We start from the raw sequence: 23,056 nt of genomic DNA on the forward strand, positions 1-23,056 counted from the left end.
GAGGGGGTCCTTCATTCTGTCACACCAGGTAATGGGGTTGGTTCTATTCTTGGCTATACACATACATACATGCTAGGCACATTTTGGTACATCTAGTTAGGGTCTGCATCGAGCACGCATTACTACTGTCATGTATTTATATGCCTGCATAGCACTATGGTAGAAATCTACCATGCACTTACTGGTGATTATAATCGTTAGATCTGTTTCTGTCTTATGGTTGTTTCGGCACATATATTTTACACTAGAATGATACTGGTTCAATAAATGCCTATTGAAAATGTTCCCACCATTTATTATCTGTATCTCTTTGAGACAAAGTGAGCAAGTGTGACTGAGCGAAAAGTACTGTGCTGTTTCCACGATCCCTGAGGGAACGGGTTCTCATGTTTAATAGTTGACTGAATCTATTTTCTCCTTGAGAAGAGGAGTTCATAGTGGCACTGTGAGCTAGCTGATATACAGGTAAACATATCCGGTGGGGGTGTCAGGAATCAGTCTGGACACCACTCCCACAGTTTATGTTCTCTAAATGTGCGGGTCCTATATAGATTTATAGGAACTACACGACAGGAGCAGGGCCTGGTCAATATGTAGGGCAAATCCAAACTTTTGGCCGCCATAAGTGTGGCAGGGTATGCTCAGACGTGAGTCCCTTGCTCACTTTGCCACTGGATTCAAGCAAGCCGAGCTGAAGACGGCTGAATGCCAGAAACCGGTCCTCGGAAGCTTGTTTCCAGTCCAGGGAAGACATGGCTTGGCAGTTCAGGCTGGACTGTTCCCATAAGGCACAGGGTCAGACTGATTTGCATATAGCCATGTCTGAACTGGGGTGGCAGAGTGGGCTAAAGAACGGTGATGCATTAAACGCAGATCTTTTGACTGGGTGTGAGTGTTTGATTGATTCAGATGCTCCGTCCATCACCACCCCCTTTTGTACCACTTAACAATCCAGTGGCAAACAACTAAAGGCTGTAAGCAGCACTGTTTAGCTGACCAAAGAGAGATGTGTGCAGAAGCTGGCCAAAGGCAAGGCCCTGCAGTCAACCTCGCTACTGATGATCGAAGGTTGTGAGCAGCAGTGTTCAGCCACCCGTGGAAATTTGGGAAAGGGACCTGGCCAGAGGACAGGCCACCCAACCAACCCTGTGGCACGAGGCTGAAAGACATGCATTGCGATTGTTGGGTACTCATGGAGGGTGGCTTATAGGGCTTGGAAGTCCTACTTTGTGGCCAACACCCCATGGTGCAACACCTTTAGACCTGCACAGCAAGATCATGAGGGGTGGATTTCCAAGGAGCGCTGGCCTAAAGAGGCCAGGCACTCTGACTATAACCACCCTCCACACCAGGTAAAGCCTATGCACAGCTGGGGATGGCCACCAGTGGAGGGTTGGACACAGGAAATTGTTGAATTTTGTATATGATAATAAAAAAAACAAAATGTTATCTAATAATTGTTAAAGAGAGATTTTGGCTAGTGTTGATTATAGCATCTCAACATATGTTTAGAAAAACCTGCGACTTCCACCCTGAAAACCACATTTGCATTGCCATTATGGTTAAGAATTAAAACTGAAAAACTTTTAAGAAATGTTGAAGTTATGTTTAGGAGTACGTTTCATAGCTCACATAACAGCCATGCAAATACATAACTTGCACGCCAAATGTAATTCATACGACCTAGCAATATTTACACAAATAACTAACACCACCCTAATGCAAAAAATAACTAATAAACAACACATAATCAAATCAAATAATGATACTGCATTCATTGTAATTTCAGTCAAACTGGTAAAGGTAATGTACTATGTAATTACATCTGCAAAATAATTTCACACAATTTTAATGGCTTCTGTTTCATTAAGTGTGTGCTCAGGAACCCTAGGCTCAGTGAAAAAACTGTTAAAAGTTAGTTATGACCCAGTGAACACAAAACTGAAATAGCACTGAAATACACTCGTTATGGTGTACAACACACACTTTACACAATACCTTACATATCCTCCCTTGTCTCTATAAGCCTTGGTTGGACGGTGTGTTAAAAATAAACCTGTCTACAAGGAGCAAATCAAGCAGCAGGTGGGGTATAGTGTGCAGTACACCCTTGAAACTTTGAGCATTAACTTTGTAATTTCAATCAAGAAACACTTTTTAATACCAAAAACAAAAAAAAACATTTGTGTGGTGGTAAATTACAGATTTAATTAAGTATGCAGCAATAACAAAGTTAGTAAAATATTTATCTTTTAATATCTTCCTTAGTTCTTGCTGGCTCCTGGTTCGAACATGTCAGAGGTTGGGTCACACATAAGGAGAATTTCAATTTCCTAGCAATTTCGTATGAGGATATGGTAAAGGTAAGCTTTATGTTACTGTGTTCATCATCATATTAAATATTTTAAATACCATTGTTTAATATCCATGCTGTTTGTTGTAATTATTAAGTCCACAGCATTGTAGCATGTCTGAGATCTGAAAAAATGTATTTCTTTGAAAAGGTATGCTTTTAACAGCACCCCAGTCTGATTCCTCACTTGTTCTGCACTGATGTCTCAAATGAACAAATTAGTGTCTATCATAATAAACACCAGTTTGGAGCCAATTAGTGGAACAAAATTAATGGAAATCCTCAAAATAGTTCAATTATTGCATTGAGTTGTCCATGCAACGCACATGGTATGTATTACCAGGACAGAATAAGGGAAAACAGTGATTTGCACTGCATTGCCTTACTCCAGATTTATGGAGCCACCCAGAGGCATGCAAAGTGGTCTTGCGTGGCATCATAATTCACATGTAAGGTTTTTTCACTCTTGTACCACAATGCTCGTGTAGTGTCTTGTAATAAAAGAACACTGGAACTCTGTTAGTTCCTATTGTACACCGTAGGCCTGTGACATAAGCGTTGGAGTGATGAGTTGAAGGCAGGTTTAGTATGTTGAGTTATGACTTACACGCAGCAGAATAAAGACGTTTACTACTACTCTCCTTTTCTGCCGTTGTCATTGGCGAGTGACTTGGCTGGCAGGCACTAAAACTGGCGATGAGATAGGGTATCCGAAGCCTGTGCACTAAAATCGCTTTTCCAGGGAGTTTCCCATGCTCCAGCAAACTGCTTCTGCATGCCACTTGTAGAGCAGTCCAAGTGTAGAATCTATGCTGGCACATGTGTACTCTCAGCACAATGCCACCCTGTATAAATCACTTGAAGGTAAAGAAAGCAACATTAAAAGACTATGTTTCGGTGTCCAGGAATTGAATGAAACAGTCACATATAAAAGGTACTGCACCATTCCACAAATTAATACAATATACTTAAGGTGAGTAAGAATGCTAAAGGCATATGCAAACAGGTCACAATAGCAGCGTACAGCGATACTTCAATACAAATCAAATTGAAATTCATGTGCTATGAAGCAGAAATTAACCAGGTGGTTATGAAGAAACTTAAGTACAAAGCTGACCAAAAATCATAGCCTTATCTGCTTTCATAGACTTGAAGAATACAAGGTTTATCTACTCATCAGAAGAACCATTAACTAATTGTCGTACCACAACGTGAAGCGGAGCAACACCAGAAGCAGGGTCGGACGTGGTAGTCGTGGAGATGCTACCCTGAAGAAGCCATAGCACTACTAAAGCGGACACATAGTGTCCCAGAACAACTCCTTTAACTGCCATAAGATAAAGAACTCCAATGGAGAGCAAGGGCGAGATACGAGCTGAAGAGTTGTTAAGGCTGACTTGGCAGCCAGCACATCACAAGGTGCTAAAGAGCTCTACTGTTCAAGTTCCACAAGAAGCTCCTAGGATACCACTACTGTCCACCAATGTATATACGACTGCTGCATTCTTAAAATAGCCAACTGCAATTGTACTGCCAAGAAACCGAATATTTGCAATTGATAGATTGTATGGATAGAGACGTTTGAAGTTTCATAAATGCGATAGATGAAAACGATGATAGAAAAATTACAAAGTAAGTAAGGTACCTGGCTGGTGAAGGAGTTTAAGAAGGCCTGAAAAAGATACCACAAGAAGGTGAAGAGACGTATTATCAAATCAAAACAAACTTGAATGTGAAGTTCAATTCACTGACAAAAGTGTATTATGAAAGATACATATTCATTCAAGAGTGCCATACACCAGGTGAAACCATGTTAATGTTAATGTTAATAATGATTTATAAAGGGCACGTACACCGGGTGGCTTCATGGTGCTGTCAGACTCAGTAAGCTGTGACTGAAATACTTAATTGTAGGCTTGCAGAAGTAGCCATGTTTTAAGGGACTTCCTAAATTGTAGAAGGTCAATGCAGGACTGAATTTCCAGTGGGAAGGAGTTCCACAGTTTGCGGGCGAGGGTAGCAAATCTGTGGCCTCCTTGACGTACCCGCTTGAATACCGGGGTGGAAAGGAGGGAGAGTTGAGCAGATCGTTGATTGCGTAATGGAGCGTGCCTGAATATCAAGCTGTTGATGAATGTAGGACTATTGCCATGCAGGGATGTAAAGATGAGGCAGCCTGTTTTGAAGGCACAGCGCTGGGAGATAGGGAGCCAATGCAGTTTCCTCAGCAGGGGAGTTGCTGGTTGCCATCTCGATTGTCACAAGACCAGTTCAGCTGCATGATTTTGGACCATCTGCAGCCATTTAAACGAGCAGAGTGGCATGCCTAAGTACACCGAGTTGGCATAGTCCAAGTGCGACAGGACGGTGGCTATTATAACCTGGATCAGTACTTCCCAAGCGCCTTGAGACCCTCACGGGTGAGTAGCACGCTCTACAAGTATACTGATTGATTGATTGATTGATGTATCTTCCTGATCTTGCGCAGTTGAAATAAACACTTAGAAACGACCGCGCCAACCTGGGTTTTCAATGAAAGGTCTTTGTTGAGGGAGACTCCTAGTGTTTTGGCTGAGGGGGAAGGGGAGGGAGAGGGTCCTAGCTGTGGTGACCAATAATGTGGACCCCAGAACTTATGGGTGTCCCCAGTGAGACTAGCTTGGTCTTGCCAGGATTTAATTTAAGGTGGTTATAGTTCATCCATTGTTGGATGTGCAGCATGGTGGCCTGGAAATCGGTGACAGAACTGTGCGAGTTGTCATCGTGAAGATTAGTTGTAAGTCGTCTGCATAGTTGAAAACCGTCACCTTCCTGTCTTTTAGGGTTTGCATCAGGGGAGCTGTATAGAGAACAAACAGGTGGGGGGAGAGAGCCGAGCCCTGTGGGACACCACAGACGGTTTTGCGTGGGGGAGCCAAGAATTGCCCTTGGCGGACAGCCTGGGAGCCATCTTCCAGAAACAAAGGGAGCCAGCGAGCTGCCGCCCCTTGAATTCCAACAAGTTTGACACTGTTAGCCAGAATAGTATGGTTGACCGTGTCAAAGGCGGTGGAGAGATCCAACAGTACCAGTGCCTGAGGGGAGCTTCTATCAGCATTGTCCCGGAGAGTGTCCAGGACAGCGAGGATGACAGTTTCGGTGGAATGGGCCAGCCGAAACCCTGCCTGAAGGGGATCAAGGTATTTAGACTTCTCCAGAGAATTAGATACCTTTGCTAGAAACAGGTGCAGGGAGATCGGGCGGTAGTTAGGTAGGAGCGCGGGATTGGCTCCAAGTTTTCTTTAAAAGGCGTACCACTATGGCTTTCTTGAAAGCCATAGGGACTTGACTGGATGAAAGTGACTCATTCAAGAGGGCTAGTGCAGGGCCTAGATGAGCTGCAAAACAGTCCTTGAGTATGTGAGGTGGGCAACAATCGGAGGGGGCACCTGATTTGACTTTCACTAAGAGCTCATGGAAGGTCTCAGTGCTAATACTGGGGAAACAGCTTATAGTACAGTTGCTATGGTGTGAAGAAGAAGAGTTTGTGGTTAATGGGTACTTGGGAATGCTGGCCTTGATAGCGGTGATTTTTTTCAATAACGTAGCCGTTAAGTGAATTACACAGCGCCTGGGAAGGTATAGCCTTCAGTAGGATTCTCTCTGGGTTGGATAGTTTATTAATTATAGTGAATATTTCTTTGGAGTTTTTATTGGTGTTGAGAATGCGTGTGGAAAAGTGGGAAGCCTTGGCAATGAGGATACTTTTCTTGTACTCTTCCCTGGCTGTGGTATAGAGGAGCTTTTGGTCAGGGTAATACTTCTGTTGCCACTGCCTCTCTGGTTGGCGCAAGGCCGATTTCTGAGTTTTGAGTTCAGTGGAGAACCATCTTCGTGCGTCAGCGAGGCGGACTAGTTTGACTCTTTTAAGGGGTGCGTACTGGCTTTAAGTAGCCATTCAGATACGTTCATTTCCGTGGCGTTGATGTCAATGCCAGGGGACGGGGCTGATTTGGATAGTGTGTCAAGGAAGTCTTTCTTATTAGCAGTGTTCCATTTCCTAGCGAGGCCACCATCGGCCGTGCTGATTTTCTCGAGGGACGGAAAAACCAGTGTAAATTTTAACAGGTTGTGGTCAGACCAGATACAGGCAGCAATAGAGGGGATGGAGGTCTTCAGGCCATTTGTCCAAACTTGGTAAAGGATGTAACCTTTTAGATGGGTGGGGGAGGAGACCTGTTGGGTAAAATTAAGATTGGTGAGAAGGTCAGACATCTCAGCTGATTGTGGCCCTTCACAAGGGTCATTATACCAGTAATTAAAGTCATCCATGAGGGCGACCTTGGCATGCTCAAACACAAGTATAGTTATCTGTTCACTAAGTCAGAGGGGAAAGTGAGGCATCTGATATGATGGCCTGTAGATTAAAACACAGACAAAGGATTCATTGACAGATTCAAGTTTTACTACTATGTTATAGGTCTCCTTAAGAGGAAGACATGTCAGGGAGCAGAACCTGTGATTAGTGTGGATGATGGCTGCAACCCCCCCCCCATGATTTACCAGGTGGGCGGTAAGCATGAATGATATAATAGTCAGGGGGTAGGGCCGTCAACATATCAGGAGAAGAGTCAGCGGTAAGCCAGGTTTCAGTCAGCAGTAGGATACTAGGTTTATCAGTAAGCAGGAGGAGGAAAATGTCTAACTGGTGTTTGACAAGGGTACTAGTATTAAGGTATTAGATGGATAGGAGCATAGCCCCGAGTTTAGCCTGGCTCGGTGAGATGTGCTTGGGGGTGGTGGAAGTCTGAATTTCTGGAAAATGCTCCGTTTAGTGAAGATTTCATCTTCAGGTAAGAGAGACAAGGTTTCACAGGTGAGGTGCAGATGGATAGAATGCATAGTTTTCAGAGTTTCCGAGGGGTAGGTAATAGAACAGGCATAATGGCTGGCCCCTGGGCCTGGCAGGGCGCGGATGGGTGCAAACTTTGTCACGCCTTTGACGCCCCACCGGCAAGCCCACTGCATGCGTCCGCTGCGCTACCGCGTTGCGAGCTGTATTTACCTACATTCCCCGCCCTCAGCTCTGCACTCTCGTACGGTGATTGGCTGCTACCAGGGTAGTCTCTAGGAGTAATCAAGGGAGCCGGAAAACAGCCGACATAAGCGTGAGGACCAGTAGCGATGAAAACAGTGCTTATTCAGTGCAATACAATTCTAAAGTTCAATTTGATTCAAATAAGTTTTTAAGAGCAATTTTTAAAAAGTTATCAATCACGTTTTCTACCGGAGCCTACAATCAATTCAATGGCATAAAAACCTAGTGAGGGACTCCCGCGCTGCGAGCTGCTTTTGCCTCTTTTCCCCGCCCTCAGCTCCACCCTCTTGCAGCATGATTGGCTGCTACCGGGGGAGTCTCTCGGAGCAATCAAGGGAGCCGGAAAACAGCCGGATTAAGCGTGAAGAGCAGTAGCAGTGAAAACAATGCTTATTTAGTGCAATACAATTCTGAAGTGCAATTTGATTAAAATCAGTTTTTAAGAGCAATTTTTAAAAAAGTTAGCAATCGCGTTGTCTACCAGAGCCTACAATCAATTCAATGGCATAAAAAATCTAGTCAATCATCAATAAGTTTATGGAGAGACAGGATGTTCCGGTGAAGCGCTGTAAATTCAATGAATTTGATGATGAGGAAGCTACCTGCCACAAAAAAATCAATGGATGCCTGTCAAGTTCCTTTCAATAAAAAATGCTGTAGGAAACACTGAGTATAGAACAAATCCATAAGGATGCTCATGCTGTAGAGTGTGCTGATTGGCAAGCGACTGACATGGAGGTCAGAGTCATTCAAAGTGCGTCACACATAAACATGAAAAGTAAGCTGAGGCACAGGCAGAGGGACTCCAGGCAATCCCTCCACAGAAAAAGAGAACATGTTAAATGTAAATGTGGTATACTTGTAAAGTGCACAGCTGCCCATCACCAGGGCGTCCCAGCGCTGTATACCGCTGGGGAACCCGTCCTGGCTTTCCCTGTGAGATGGTTCCTCCTGGGCACCCCCAAGGTGAGACCAGGCATCCCCGGCGTTGAAGGGGCCGTTGTGAAGATTAAGCAAGTTATTGCCCAGAGTTGCAGAGTGGAGCCCAAGGTTAGAGTAGGCGCCGAGGCGAGAATTATCGAGTCCGCGGACATTGACCCAAGGGTACACAGACAAAATATCGAGTTTTAAATTTCGATATACAATTATATCGAAGTTTAAATATCGATGGGACGTAATATAGAAGGTAAGTAATATCGACAGTCTTAATATCGATATTAGTATGATATTAGTAATTTCGAAGTTTTAAATATCGATGTCAATAATATCGAAATAAATAATTTCGATGTTACTAATATCGATTTTTAAATAAATGTTGTGTATATTATATTGTATTTATTATGTTTTATTATTTATTTTTAATGTAATTTAATTAAATAGTGTCTTTTAGTACTGTAGAGGGTTGTGGGTTTATAGGGGAATAGGGTGGGAAGTAATTTAATTATGTTAAATTAATTATTAATTAGTAGGAATTATTAATTAATTAATTGAGAATTAATTTTTAATTAATTTTAATTAATTGATTAATTGATAAATATGTTCTGTAGCGGGTTATGGGTTTATAGGGGAATAGGGTGGGAAGTAATTTAATGATGTTAAATTTATTATTAATTAGTAGGAATTATTAATTAATTAATTGAGAATTAATTTTTAATTAATTTTAATTAATTGATTAATTGATAAATATGTTCTGTAGCGGGTTATGGGTTTATAGGGGAACAGGGTGGGAAGTAATTTAATTATGTTAAATTAATTATTAATTAGTAGGAATTATTAATTAATTAATTGAGAATTATTTGTAAATAATTTTAATTAATTGATTAATTGATAATTATGTTTTGTAGCGGGTTATGGGTTTATAGGGGAATAGGGTTGGAAGTAATAAAATAATGTTTAAATAATTATTAATTAGTAGGAATCATACATTAATTAAAAATAATTGGTAATTATATTTAATTATTTTGGTAATTATTTTTAATTAATTGATAAATGTTCTGTAGCGGGTTATGGGTTTATAGGGGAATAGGGTGGGAAGTAATTTCATTATGTAGAATTAATTATTAATTAGTAGGAAGTACATTTATTTTTATTAATTGGTAAATAAATTTAATTAATTGGTTATTAATTTTAAATAATTAATTAATTGATAGATGTAATTTATAAGTATGTAATTTAAACCCCTACGCTATCCAACACTTTCCCTACTGTTGCACTCTCTGGAGTGGAAATAGTAATTTTTACCCCTACGCTATCCAACACTTTCCCTACTGTTGCACTCTCTGGAGTTGGAATAGTAATTTTAAAACCTACGCTATCCAACACTTTCCCTACTGTTGCATTCTCTGTAGTTGGAATAGTAATTTTTTATCCTACGCTATCCAACACTTTCCCTACTGTTGCACTCTCTGGAGTTGGAATAGTAATTGTTACCCTGACGCTATCCAACACTTTCCCTACTGTTGCACTCTCTGGAGTTGGAATAGTAATTGTTACCCCTACGCTATCCAACACTTTCCCTACTGTTGCACTCTCTGGAGTGGGAATAGTATTTTTTACCCCTACGCTATCCAACACTTTCCCTACTGTTGCACTCTCTGGAATTGGAATAGTAAATGTTATCCCTACGCTATCCAACACTTTCCCTACTGTTGCACTCTCTGGAGTTCGGATAGTAATTGTTACCCCTACGCTATCCAACACTTTCCCTACTGTTGCACTCTCTGGAGTTGGAATAGTAATTTTAAAACCTACGCTATCCAACACTTTCCCTACTGTTGCATTCTCTGTAGTTGGAATAGTAATTTTTTATCCTACGCTATCCAACACTTTCCCTACTGTTGCACTCTCTGGAGTTGGAATAGTAATTGTTACCCTGACGCTATCCAACACTTTCCCTACTGTTGCACTCTCTGGAGTTGGAATAGTAATTTTTAATCCTACGCTATCCAACACTTTCCCTACTGTTGCACTCTCTGGAGTTGGAATAGTAATTCTTACCCTGACGCTATCCAACACTTTCCCTACTGTTGCACTCTCTGGAGTTGGAATAGTAATTTTTAATCCTACGCTATCCAACACTTTCCCTACTGTTGCACTCTCTGGAGTTGGAATAGTAATTGTTACCCTGACGCTATCCAACACTTTCCCTACTGTTGCACTCTCTGGAGTGGGAATAGTAATTTTTACCCCTACGCTATCCAAAAATTTCCCTACTGTTGCACTCTCTGGAGTAGGAATAGTAATAGTTACCCCTACGCTATCCAACACTTTCCCTACTGTTGCACTTTCTGGAGTGGGAATAGTAATTGTTACTGCTACGCTATCCAACACTTTCCCTACTTTTGCACTCTCTGGAGTGGGAATAGTAATTTTTACTCATACGCTATCTAAAATGTATTTAGCTTTTTTATTAGTATTATGTTGTTATTAATTGTTATGTATGTGAATATTTTATGTAAATAAATGTATTAGTAATTTACACTTTTATGTGTTTTTAAGTTATGACAATAATTAATTTAGAGTTATTATTAATGAAAAATATATTATGTATTATATATTTATTAACATTAATTTGTATTACATTATGTATTCATTTTAAATATTATAGTACATTTTTAAATATGTTTATTACATTTATAAGTATTATTTTGTTAATATTACATTTTTATTATATTTAAAAAAAACGATATTTTACAAAAAACGATATTTTTGTCATTCTATATTTTATTTTCGATATTTTTGTACTTACCTTGTTAGGGATAGGATTCCTATATTTTTTACTTCGATATTTTTGTTCCGATATTTTTGTATATCGATATTTTGTCAGGCATTCGACCCAAGACCCTGCCGCGTTGGGAATTGAACCCTGGTCCAGGGCCGATCTCAGCTTCCGGGTCTGCCGCCTCTAACCACTGAGCCACACTTCTCCACTTAAAGATGTGGCTTGTCATTTCCACACAAAGGAAAATGTCCTGCCATTGGGCAAACATGACTCAGCTGTGGTAAAGCGAACTATTTCACGATGACTTGGGGTGAGTAGAAAAGTAAGTGTTTCACAGCGTGAAGACAAAATGTCAGACTGAGCACTAACTCATTGATATTCAGTGTGCTCCAATAAGGCCAAGCAATCGCACCAACTGAGGCAAATGGACACCAAGCAAAGTCCAACATCATCTAACTCAACAACAAAGTATTCCTCTGTCTCAGTTTCCAGTGAAAATGACAATGATAATTGTGTAATGTCAATGTTTACCTCAGAAAGGAATGCACATGTGGGACTAGTCAAATGTGAGAAAATATTCAAAGTGAAGAAAAATTGACATGAAGAAGCACTAAACACATTGAAACATTGTCCGAAAATCAATGGGCAGTCAATACCACTCATAACTGACAGTGGCGTGTCAATAAATATCATGCCTGAGGAGAAGTTTCAAGAACTGACTCCATTACCACAACTTACTAAGCAAAAAACAAAAGTATACACATGGACTGCTTCAAAGCCCTTAAAGAGTCAAGGATCATTTGTGGCCACAATGAAATACAAGAACAATGTGGTACAAGCAGCCATTCATGTACTCCATGGACCAGCTTCAAATTTCTTGTTTGCTGAATTTCAATACTGCTGCTGATATGGGATTGAAATCAGTGAAGAAAAATATGAATGCTCATGATGAAATTGTGAGTCAATTTCCTTCATTATTTCATGGGTTAGGAAAACTCAACACAATGAAAGTAAAGTTACACATAAAGGAGTATGTGCGTCCTGCTGCGCAAAGTCACAGATGCATCACGTTTTCCTTGCATGAGGCTATTGAAAAGGAACTAAATTTGTGACTTAAACATGATAATATTGAACGCTCCACTGGTCCGACACTGTTGGTTTCTCCCATTGTAGTAGTGAAAACAGAGACAGTGAAGGAGCTGTACGCATTTACGTTTACATGCGTCAGGCCAACAAGGAAATTGAGAGAGAAAAACATCCTGGTCCACACATTGCCTATCTGATAACTTAACTGAATGGTGCAAAGTTCTTCTCTTGACTTGACTTAAACAATGGATATCACCAATTGGAGCTTACATTACCACCTTTGCTATGCATATGTGTTTGTTTCACTGTAAGCAATTTTGGTGTATCCTCTATTGCAGAACTTTTTCGAGACATCATGCGATGTATCATACAGCCTGTAGTAAATGCATTTACCTGACTAATTGCTCCTCATTTGTATTGCTCGTTTAACCTACTGAATTTAAACTGTTATTTTATTTGAATGTGACTTTGATTGATTCTGTTTTTGCTGCACGCTGCACTTTATTTATGGGCCAATGCGGTCCATTTTAAACTTGGTTTTAACCTTCCTCTTTCCTTTTGGTCGCATTTGAAAGGAGGGGGGCAGTTCTTCTCACAAGGGAAGTATAGTCTTTTACTTCTCTCCTCTTCCAGGCTGGGAAGCTCTAGAGTCTAGAAGCACCATCTTGGTTAGTGCGCACTCTAGTCATCCAGCCCTTATGCTTACAAAGGGAGCTGTGGCGCTAACACGGTAGGGCTCTGGGATACCCGACTAATTACTCCGCATTTGTACTGCTCATTTTACCTACTGAATTTAAACTGTTATTGAATTTGAATGTGACTGACGGATTCAATTTTCGCTGCACGCTGCACTTTATTTACGACACATAGTGGTCCCTTTTAAACTTGGGGGCCGATTCACAGAACTAATCTGAAACAAAATCCTAAACTTCCCACTTCTGGTATTCACAAAAGGCACTTACGATTTTTGATATTCACAGAAATCACTTACGACTCCTATCTTTACATCCGCAGTTGGACCAGAATGTCCGCACCCGAACTGTACTCTCCGCACCCAGACCGTCCTATCCAGCTAGGGCTGTACTCTCAGGCTTGAGCCGTAATCTCTGGCTCGGACCAGTTAAAGTGTAATCAATTGGCTGAAATGCAATTTTTACCAACAAGAACATGGCAAGACACTGCATCATAACCCTGAAAACTTTGTTCCTTTGTGTCATGGTACAATTTGCTCTCTCCTCCGTGTTGACTGTAGTTTTGATACCCCGTCAACACTGAGGGGAGCGCAAATTGTGCACTGTATGCACCGCAATGCAAAGGAGCAAACTTTTCTGGGTTTTGATGCAGTGCCTGGCCATACACTTTTCCCTGCCCAAACTGTTTTTCATGACCTCCTCTACCGTTTATAACACAGTCCTAATGTTTCTTTTTTTTAAAACTGCATTTCAGTCCATTGATTACACTTTATCCGGCACGAGCAGGAGATTACTGCTCAAGCCGGAGAGTACAGCCCTAGACGGAAAGTACGGTCCAGGTGCGGAAAGTACAGTCCGGGTGCAGAGCTTCCGACCCGACTGCAGACAGATAGGAGTCGTAAGTGATGTATGTGAATGCCAAAAATCGTAAATGCCTTATGTAAATACCAGAAGTGGTAAGTTTAGGATTTTGTCTCAGATTAGTTCTGTGAATCGGCCCCTTGGTTTTTAACCTTCCTTTTTGGTCATATTTGCTAGGGGGGCGGTTGTTCTCAATAAGGAAGTGTGATACTTTTCTCCTCTTCTGGGCTGGGATGCTCTAGAGGCACCATCTTGGTTAGTGCACACTCTAGTCGTCCAGCCCTTATGCCTCCAAAGGAAGCTGCAGCACGGGCGCAGTAAGGCTCTGGGATACCCAACTAATTGGTTTTCATTTGTACTGCTCGTTTTACCTAATGAATTTAAACTGTTATTCAATTTGAATGTGACTTTGACTGATTCTGTTTTCGCTGCCCGCTGCACTTTATTGAAGGGCCATAGCGGTCGTTTTTAAACTTGTTTTTTTACCTTCCTCTTTCCCTTTGGTCGCATTTGCAAGGGGGGGGTGGGCAGTTCTTCTCACTAAGGAAGTGTGGTCTTTTACTTTTCTCCTCTTCAGGGCTTGGACACTCTAGAGGTGCCATTTTAGTTAGTGAACACTATAGTTATCCAGTCCTTATTCCTACAAAGGGAGCCCCGGCGCAGACGCAGTAAGGCTCTGGGATACCCTACTAATTGCTCCATATTTGTACTGATCGGTTTACCTACTGAATTTAAACTGTTATTAAATTTTAATGTGACTCTGACTGATTCCATTTTTGCTTCTCACTGCACTTTATTTACTGGCCATAGTGGTCCCTTGTAAACTTTGTTTTTAACCTTCCTCTTTCCATTTGGTCGCATTTGGGAGGGAGAGGAGGTTCTTCTCACTAGGGAAGTGTGATCTTTTACTTTTCTCCTCTATGGCCTGTAGAGCGGCTGTGACGCTCTACAGGCGCCATCTTGGTAAGTGCGCACACTAGTTGTCCAGCCCTTATCCCTCCAAAAGGAGCCGTGGCAGCCCAAAGGCAAACACGTCTGTGCCCGTTAGCATCCCAGAAGCAACCAGCGCCAGCCACTATGCTGGTTTTCTTCCAGCAGACAATCATGTTATCACCTTTGATAGGGCCTCTCTACTCCGCATGGCCCCCTTAAGGAAATGTTCTTTCCACTGGTCCCCGGGGAAGATAACTGAGGAATTTGTGTGTCCTAGCTGCGCATTGTCCTCCACTAAGCCCAGTTTCAATAGGGACCCTCACATTCCAGATAAGGCACGAACACCTCAAAAATAGTTTTGGGCTGCCTTGATCAATTTAAGATCCCTCCAGAAACATGAGCCTCAGGTTTTTGACCTATTAAACAATGAGAAACTGGATGACCTCTTTCTCACAGAAACCTGGCTCCCGGCATCAGCCAACCCCACACTGGCTACTGTTGTTCCTCCTAATTACAGAATTTTGAGAGAGGACCGCGAAATAGGTAGGTGGGATGGGACGGCTTTACTGTATAAGAAGGAATATGAATGCTCATCTCTCTTCACGGCCTAGAGATGGTGGAGGCACTTGGCTTCTGTCTGTCCCTTACCTCCAACCAGTTTCTTGCAGGGGTCCTTCTCTAGCATTTCCCGGGCCCTGCCAGCCCCTGCTTGTGCTCATTAGAGAGTACATTAGCCCCATGGGCGATGAAGTATGCCCATTTCCTAGTGCTGGGTGATTTTAGGGGCACAAGGCCGCCACACTCTTAGAAATCATGAGTTCTCTTTCCCTGAAACAATAGGTCTCTGGTCCCACTCCCCAAGCTGGCCATACCTTAGACCAGGTCTTTTCCAACATGAACCTGGCAGTGTCTCAATCCATTCCTCTTCCATGGCCTGAGCAGTACCTTATTCCATTCTTTTAGCCACAGGCTGGCAATGGGCCACTCCTGAAGGGTAACACTCAGATCTCCTATTGCGCTTATCACAAAATACAGCCAGATGAACTGAACGTACCCTTACAATTTGCACCCCAGTCCTGTCCAGCTGTGTGGAAGAGGACACCTCATGCCTGGACAACTGTATTCGGGGGACTGTTAACGCATTAGCCCCTATTATAAAGAAATTTCAATCAAGGTTGAAACCATCTCCCCCTGGTTCAAAGATGAGCTTAGAGAATGCAAGAAACACTGTAAAAAGCATGAAAGGGTATGGAGATGCAATTTCCGTCCAGAAGATAAAGCAAAATATAAGATCTCACTGAAGAAATACCACAGGAAATTGTCTCTAGCTAAAAAGCCTGTCTTTGACATAAGGATAGAGGAGACAGACAACAAACCCAAGGACATTTTTAAAATTGTTCATTCTTTTCAGCGCCTCGTTGTACACATACTGTTGAATAGAGCAGTGAACTAGACTCTTTTTTCCATGAGAAAATCAAGACCGTTCAGAACTATTTCCCTAATAATGCTCAAATCTACCAAGGACAGGTATCTCCCCAAAAGGATTCTTTTTCCCTCTCCACGCTCTTCTCCCTAGACAAGTTTGCCCCTCTTTCTCCCAAACTGTCACTTTGAGTGTTGGAGGGCCTGAAGTCCGGCTCCCCTTTAGACCCTTGCCCGACTGCCGTGCTAACTGTGGCTGCTCAATCTATCAATCCTATAGTGAACAGCATATTTAACATCTCTCTGGCAACGGGTGTGGTTCCATTAATTTGGAAAAGGGTGAAAGTGCTCACTCTGCTGAGAAAAACGGCAGCTGATCCATAACAATTGGTAAATTACAGGCCCATCTCCCTTCTCCTTTCTTTCTAAAAGATTCTGGAGAAGAAAGTCAACCGCCAACTTTCCCTTTACTTGGAGGATAATAAAATATTACATCCCACCCGATCTGGCTTTCAACCCCATTTCAGCACCGAGACCTCGCTTCTGGAAGTTTTTGAACACATAAGGAACTCCCTAGACAGGGGAGGCAAGGCCATTCTGATCCTCCTGGACCTCACTGCAGCTTTTAACACTGTGCCCCACTCTAAGCTCCTTGAGCGGCTTCAAGAGATAGGGATCAGAAATTCGGCTTTGATTTGGCTGACATAATTTATGAGCAAACGTACTCAGGAAGTATGGCTGCCCCTTATGCCTCGCAAGCCGTAACCCTGGCTGTGGGCATACCTCAGGGTTTGGCCTTTAGCCGCACCCTGTTTAACATATACCTCTCGCCCTTGGCAATCCTGGCTGAGTCCTGGGTGCTAAAAGTCATTTGTTATGCGGATGACACGTAGCTACTCTTTGCCTGTGAGAAGGGATGTGAGCTGGGTGGGGAACTCATCTTGCAGTGTCTCGTCAGGGTGTTTCAATAGTTGGACCCGCACCAACTAAGGTGCAATCTGGATAAAAATTAGATCGGGGTCCTGGAGATGTCCCCCACAATCTGGTGAGAACCTGCTGGCCGAGCGATGTGCCTCAGCCTGGGCCCCTCCAAAACACTGTGAAGCACCTAGGTATTAAAATTGACAGCACCCTCTCTTTTCAACCACAGATTTAAGCACAAGCTGGCTCCTGCTTCAGCACTCTCCGCATGCTAATTTGTTTTGCACCTCTCCTGTCTGAGTCTGCAGGTAGAAAAGTCGCTCAGGCTCTGATCACAATAAGACTGGATTATGGGAATGGCCATTACTTCGGCCTCCCTGATTTTCTTCTCAATAGACTTCAGGTGCTGCAGAGTTTGGCAGATAAACTGGTGCTCAGACTCCCACCCACATGTCCTTTCAACTGAGGGCCTTCCACTGGCTCCCTATAAAAAAGAGAATTATTTTTAAGGCTATGGTCTTAATGCCTAAGGCCTTGTACGACTTGGGCGAGGTATACCTCAGAGAGAGGATCAGCTAATAAATGCCAGCGTGTACCGTTCGTCCATCCTCCACGCACCTTGCAAGAGTGCCCCGGATCAATTGTCTTAGAGTAGGCAGGAGATCTTTTCATTTCTTGGGGCCGCTCAATTGAAACATACTTCCAACAGACATCTGTATGGTCAGTAATGTTGCTGCCTTCAAGAGGAAACTGAAGACATGGCTCTTCAGGCAGTCCATCTAGGTTTCCTAGTCTGTTGCCCTTAGCCTGAGTGCCAGGACACTCTGCTGAGTAGCTGTAGACTTTACAAATCAGGTTAACATAACATAACATTACATTTATCTATAGTGATAATATATTGTCTTTCGGAGCCACACAGAAAGAACATGGCCCAGCTCTCCTGCAAGTACGTCATTTGCCGAACAATGCAGGCATATCTCTGAATTAGGGGTTGGTGAAGAATTGCGCTCCGGAGGCGGTTCGCACAGTTTTGCCCACTCCATGCTCTGTGCAGAGTGCGGACTTCTGAACAACTATGCGAAGTCATGCTGAGCCGAATTTTTTTTCTTAATTGGCTTACAAATGGTAAGTTAGCGAGAGCTAGCGAGAAAAATAACAGAGTAGACCTCCCACTGGCGAGATTCCTCACCACGGGCGATCGCGGCAGGTTGCGAATGCTTGCATTGAGAAATGTGCCATTCACATTGAGGAAGCTGCCGCTCAAGTAGAATGCCTCCTAGAGTGGCATAAAGCAGAAGTGCCCTCGGGCACACCACATAGTGCTTTTTGCGCTGACTTTACAGTGCGAGACAAACTCCTGGTGCTAAAAATCAGTGCGAGCCGCGCGACTTAACAGACTCCGCTGCTGGCGGAATTCCATGGAGCGCGGCTGAGTTGGTGGGGCACTTTAAGGAGTTCCGTGGAGTAAACTCTGCAAACTCCGCCCAGGCTTACTCTGAATGCAGACAAATGTGAATTCCACAAGAAGAGTTTCACATTCTTTGCCCATGTCTTTTATGATGAGGTTATGAAACCCAATCCAGCAAAAGTGCAAGCATTGTCTACTGCAAATCCCTCACAATACATTTCTGTTATGATCCTTTCTTAGACTGGCCAGTTACTGTTCGAGATACATACAAGACTCTGCTATGGTCAGTGCTCTGTTACAATGAAAAAATAATTACTTTTCATTGGTCATTTTAGTGTGAGAAGAGCTTCCAACACATCAAGCATTGCATTGAGAGTGCCACTGAAACGGCCAAATTTGATCTTAAACTACATACAGAGGTTGTAGTTGAAACTAGCCTTCTCAAGTTGGGTGCAATCCTTGCACAGCACAGCGTACAGCCAAATGTCTGGAGACACATAATGGCATGCACCAGTAATAAGCTATCACAAACAGAACTTGAGTGCTCACAACCTGACAAAGAAAGTTTGGCAGTGGTTTGGGCTAGTGAATACTTCCATGTTTTCTTGTACGGGAAGCCTTTCACTGTAGTGACTGCTCATCAAGGACTGTTGATGATATTTAGCAATCTCAAAGCAAAATGCCTTCTTGAATTGAAATTGAAACGGTGAGGTTACAAGAACACCACTATACGATTTTTCATCGTCGAGGGAAAGATCAGAATCAGGCTGACTATTTTCCAAGAGTGACCATTACAATGCCCTGGTACCCCATATAAGACAGTAGAGGCCTACATCAATTTTGTTGTGAAATAGAGCACAACAGCTGCCATGTCTTTAGAACAAATTGTCACTGCCACAAGCTAAGCCATCTGAAGCCATGTTAAGATTAACAGACATTATTGCTCATCAGTCATGGAACCAGCACTCCTGACCTTGCACTAATGACAATGAATATTTGAAGATCAACAATGTAGGAGATTAATTTTCAGTGACTCAAGAAGGCCTCATTCAGTGAGGTATATGAGTTGCTATTCCTGAGAGTTTACAACAACAAATGATCAATGTCTCCCGTAGGGGCATCGAGTAATAGTTGCCACCAACAGAGCTCTTTGTGAGCAAGTCTGATTTCTGTATCTCAAAGAAAGGGTTGAAAATGAATTAAAAACTTGTCATATATGCAACGGTCTTTCATCTCAAGTCATTCAGCACCCTTTAAACATGTTAGAATTTGCCACATCATGCTTGGGAGAAAGTTGCTACTGATTTATTTGGTCCTCTTTAGAATATACATCATTGTCTACTCTTTGTTGATGAACACCCCTGTTTTCCATTGGTGAAGGACCTTTCAACCACTACACAGGAAAAGGTAATTCAAAAATCAGATGGCATTTTTGTGACATGGGGTGTATCTGTAGAATTAAAGTCTGACAATGACCCACCTTTCAATAGTGGCGAATTTAAAGACTTTCTGAATCACCTCAATATAAAGGAAATGTTCTTTTCATTTGTCCCTGGGTAGGATAACTAAGCAAACAAGCATTGGCATAGCCAATAGGTCTCGCCTTTGGGACCTTACAAGTATTAAGTTATGCAGCACAATATCCTGACTGCAACAACATTAACTGTTGCATGGCTAAACACTTATAAGGTCCCAAAGGCGAGACCTATTGGCTATGCCAATGCTTGTTTTAAAAAGGCATAATACAGCATGAGCATATATTGCGTGTGTCAAATGTGCTAGTTGAGCTAAACATTTTGCTGCATGCTGCCCTCCAAAAGTTAGCCTTGACTGTTCGACCATGGCATCCCCTGAAAGTCAAACCCTAACAAGGAGGCATTTGGCTATTCAGTGAGTTTGCAGTAGTATTTTGTGCCTGTGGTACAAGAGCCTAAAGAAATACTAGAGTCACAAGGACTAGGTGGGTGCCCTTGAGTTACATATGCCCTAGAGAACTGGCCTGATATGCAGGTGGACCTGGTAATGGGTGCCTACTGACGGGGGCGTGCCCTTCAAAGATTGATTACTGCGCACTCGCAGGCCCGAGACGTGCGAAGATTCACAGAAGGTATACCGAGAAGTAATGAGGGTAAAGGTGACGGGGAATTTTATATGGAATTTTATAATAGCCGTCAGTAGCACTACGGTTGGCAGAACCACACTAGAATTTCTTATAGCTTCGAGAGGGCATTTAAAAAAAAAACGGTATTTAAAGGCTCCAGTTTAGGGTTAATTTTAACACACTTGTAAGAAAGGCAAACAAGCCACGCCTTTCAGCGCTCACTCGCCAAACAGGAAGCGGGTGAGCTCGGAAATATTTGACCCCTAGAGAATGCTTCAGGCAGCAAACTTCAAATGGCCTAAAATGCACAGGCCGTACCGAAAAATGGCTCAGACCAGCAGAACCCCCCCACCATAAACGTATCCGGAAGAGCAGTATCTCCCCCTGAGAACTCCCAAAAGAAGTAAATGTACTTTACCTCTAGGGAGAAAAAGCCAGTACAGCGCGCGCCTTGTGCGGCAGCAGGTGGAGGGGGCCTGCACGATTCCCTTGTGGGAGCGTGCAGCAATGCACGACCATATGGCGCCACCATATGGCGCTGCTTGCTCCCGCAAGGGAATCGCCAGAGGTGCACGCGTTGCCATTGCAAGCAATGCAATGCATGCACGTTTTTGCCCCCAAAGCTGTCCCGATGGCTAGAGGTCTCTCTCCTATTCAGCGCATGCACGCTGCATAGGCGTGACCTAAAAAGCACACTGTTTTGGCCCAAGGCCAATGGCCTGTTAGAACGGCTCATGACTTGTCTAAAGAAAACTATTCAGAATGCTGCATTGGAGAAGCAGGACCTCAAAGCTGTTTTAAAACTACTCTGCGAGCTCACCATTAGGCCCCTCTCTCAATGACAGGGTCAGAGAGGGGCTGCAGCTCTCATGTTTGGACGAGCCATGACAACCAAGCTGCCCCAGTAGACCAACCTCAGACCTAAGAATGGGGAAGACATTGACACTGCGGACCTTGGTCAGAAATAGAAGATAAAACTATGTGCTGAGCGACACTGTCATGCAAAGGACCTCACTTTTACAAGAGGAGATTGAGTGCTTGTTAGACAATACAGAAAAAGGAAATCGTATGTACCTTTTCAGGTTGAACCCTCTGCTATCTGTTGTGTCGTAGTTAGGAGTTTCAGTAGACGTGGTTAGGTTAAAGAGGAATACGTTTATTGTTCTTAGATGTTAAGTTGGTTTTCCAGTACATATGTAAATAAGACCCCACCAGGAGCAGCCTCCCTCCTGATTAGCCCAGGATCCAACTGACACTCCACCTCACAGCAATCCTGACATTCCAATGACATCACCATCCACACCAACATTCCACCCACCACATTCACACTGGCTGAGCAGCAGAGGTATAGAAACAGGGAAGATGCATAACATAAAACCTTAGATATAAAACTATCAATAACACCAAAGGACAAATGGTGAGGGCCCAGTGTCCCGGGATGTCAATTATGAGAGAGTCCTTTCATTTTCAACATGTGGCCCATAACTCACCAAACATCAAATTGAATGTTGGGACTGGGTCTAGAGAGAATGTTGATCACTCTGTGTCTGCTAATAATTCCACCTCACCTGTGCAGATCACTGACACTTGAACTTCCAGTTCATGGTTTTCAGTGACACCTTCGGGACATGTGATCCAGGTTCCATAACGCTTTATTAAAAAATTGTAATTGCATGGGTATTCATGAATTTATTCGTATATTTCTTTATTTTTTAAAGTTGTAACTTTTTATTTAACAAAGCAAGGCTCCCCCATTGTTGCTTTGGCACAGATTAGCCTCCACGCCTGATTTGACACATTATGCAGCTGCTCTTTGTGAGGTATCTAACCTGGACACCGGAAACAAAATTGGCTGGATTAAACAAGTAAACTCCCTTCGGTCTAGCATTGGTTTGCCAATTCAGGCTATCAGCCACCCACCTTCACATTGAAGAAGCCAAGTACAACTCCAGTATTTGGCTTGGGTAGATGAGAACAACATTCAGAAAAGCCAAGTTGGCAGTCTAACAGACGCTTTCACTGATTTTATGTCATTTCTGGGCGATTAGAAGGAGGGCACAGTTAACAGTGTCGACTGGTGCAGATAGATAAAATATAGACCGTACTGACCAGTCAAGAGTGGCTTAATTTCCAATGCTGCCATTTTATATTCTCAAATAATTGCTTTTATGGTTGTATTTTATGTATTTTATCATGCCTATTGTGACTAGTGCTAGGGCCTTGCTCTTGAACTAGGCGCAATTATTATTTTTTTACTGCTCAATGTGCGGGCTATTAACACGGAAACTGATTTGCACAAAGTTTGATGATGCATTTGCACTTTAGCCCCATAAGCATGTTAGAGAGACTCAATTTACTAATTGTGAGGAATCGTTTTATTTATGTGATGTCAATGTCGCTTTTATTACGTCAACCTGAGCTTTTTTATTCCTCATTTGCACATTTGTCTTCTGAAACGTTCTCTTAGTCTAAAATGATACA

At 42.7% G+C, this 23,056-nt stretch overlaps 1 protein-coding gene across 2 annotated transcripts in view; it reads left to right on the forward strand.

Annotated features, from left to right (window-relative positions):
• The window catches only part of LOC147707963 (amine sulfotransferase-like), a 576,176-nt gene that overhangs the window by 452,795 nt on the left and 100,325 nt on the right, over nucleotides 1–23,056 (forward strand). For both annotated transcript variants that reach the window (XM_086926766.1, XM_086926767.1), the window contains one exon: nucleotides 2,269–2,363. In XM_086926766.1, the coding sequence (XP_086782892.1) occupies nucleotides 2,269–2,363 (95 nt within the window). The remainder of the gene's footprint in view (nucleotides 1–2,268; nucleotides 2,364–23,056) is intronic.

The sequence above is a fragment of the Lissotriton vulgaris genome, chromosome 6 (assembly GCF_964263255.1).
Source record: "Lissotriton vulgaris chromosome 6, aLisVul1.2, whole genome shotgun sequence".
In the NCBI taxonomy this organism is placed as follows: Eukaryota; Metazoa; Chordata; class Amphibia; order Caudata; family Salamandridae; genus Lissotriton; species Lissotriton vulgaris.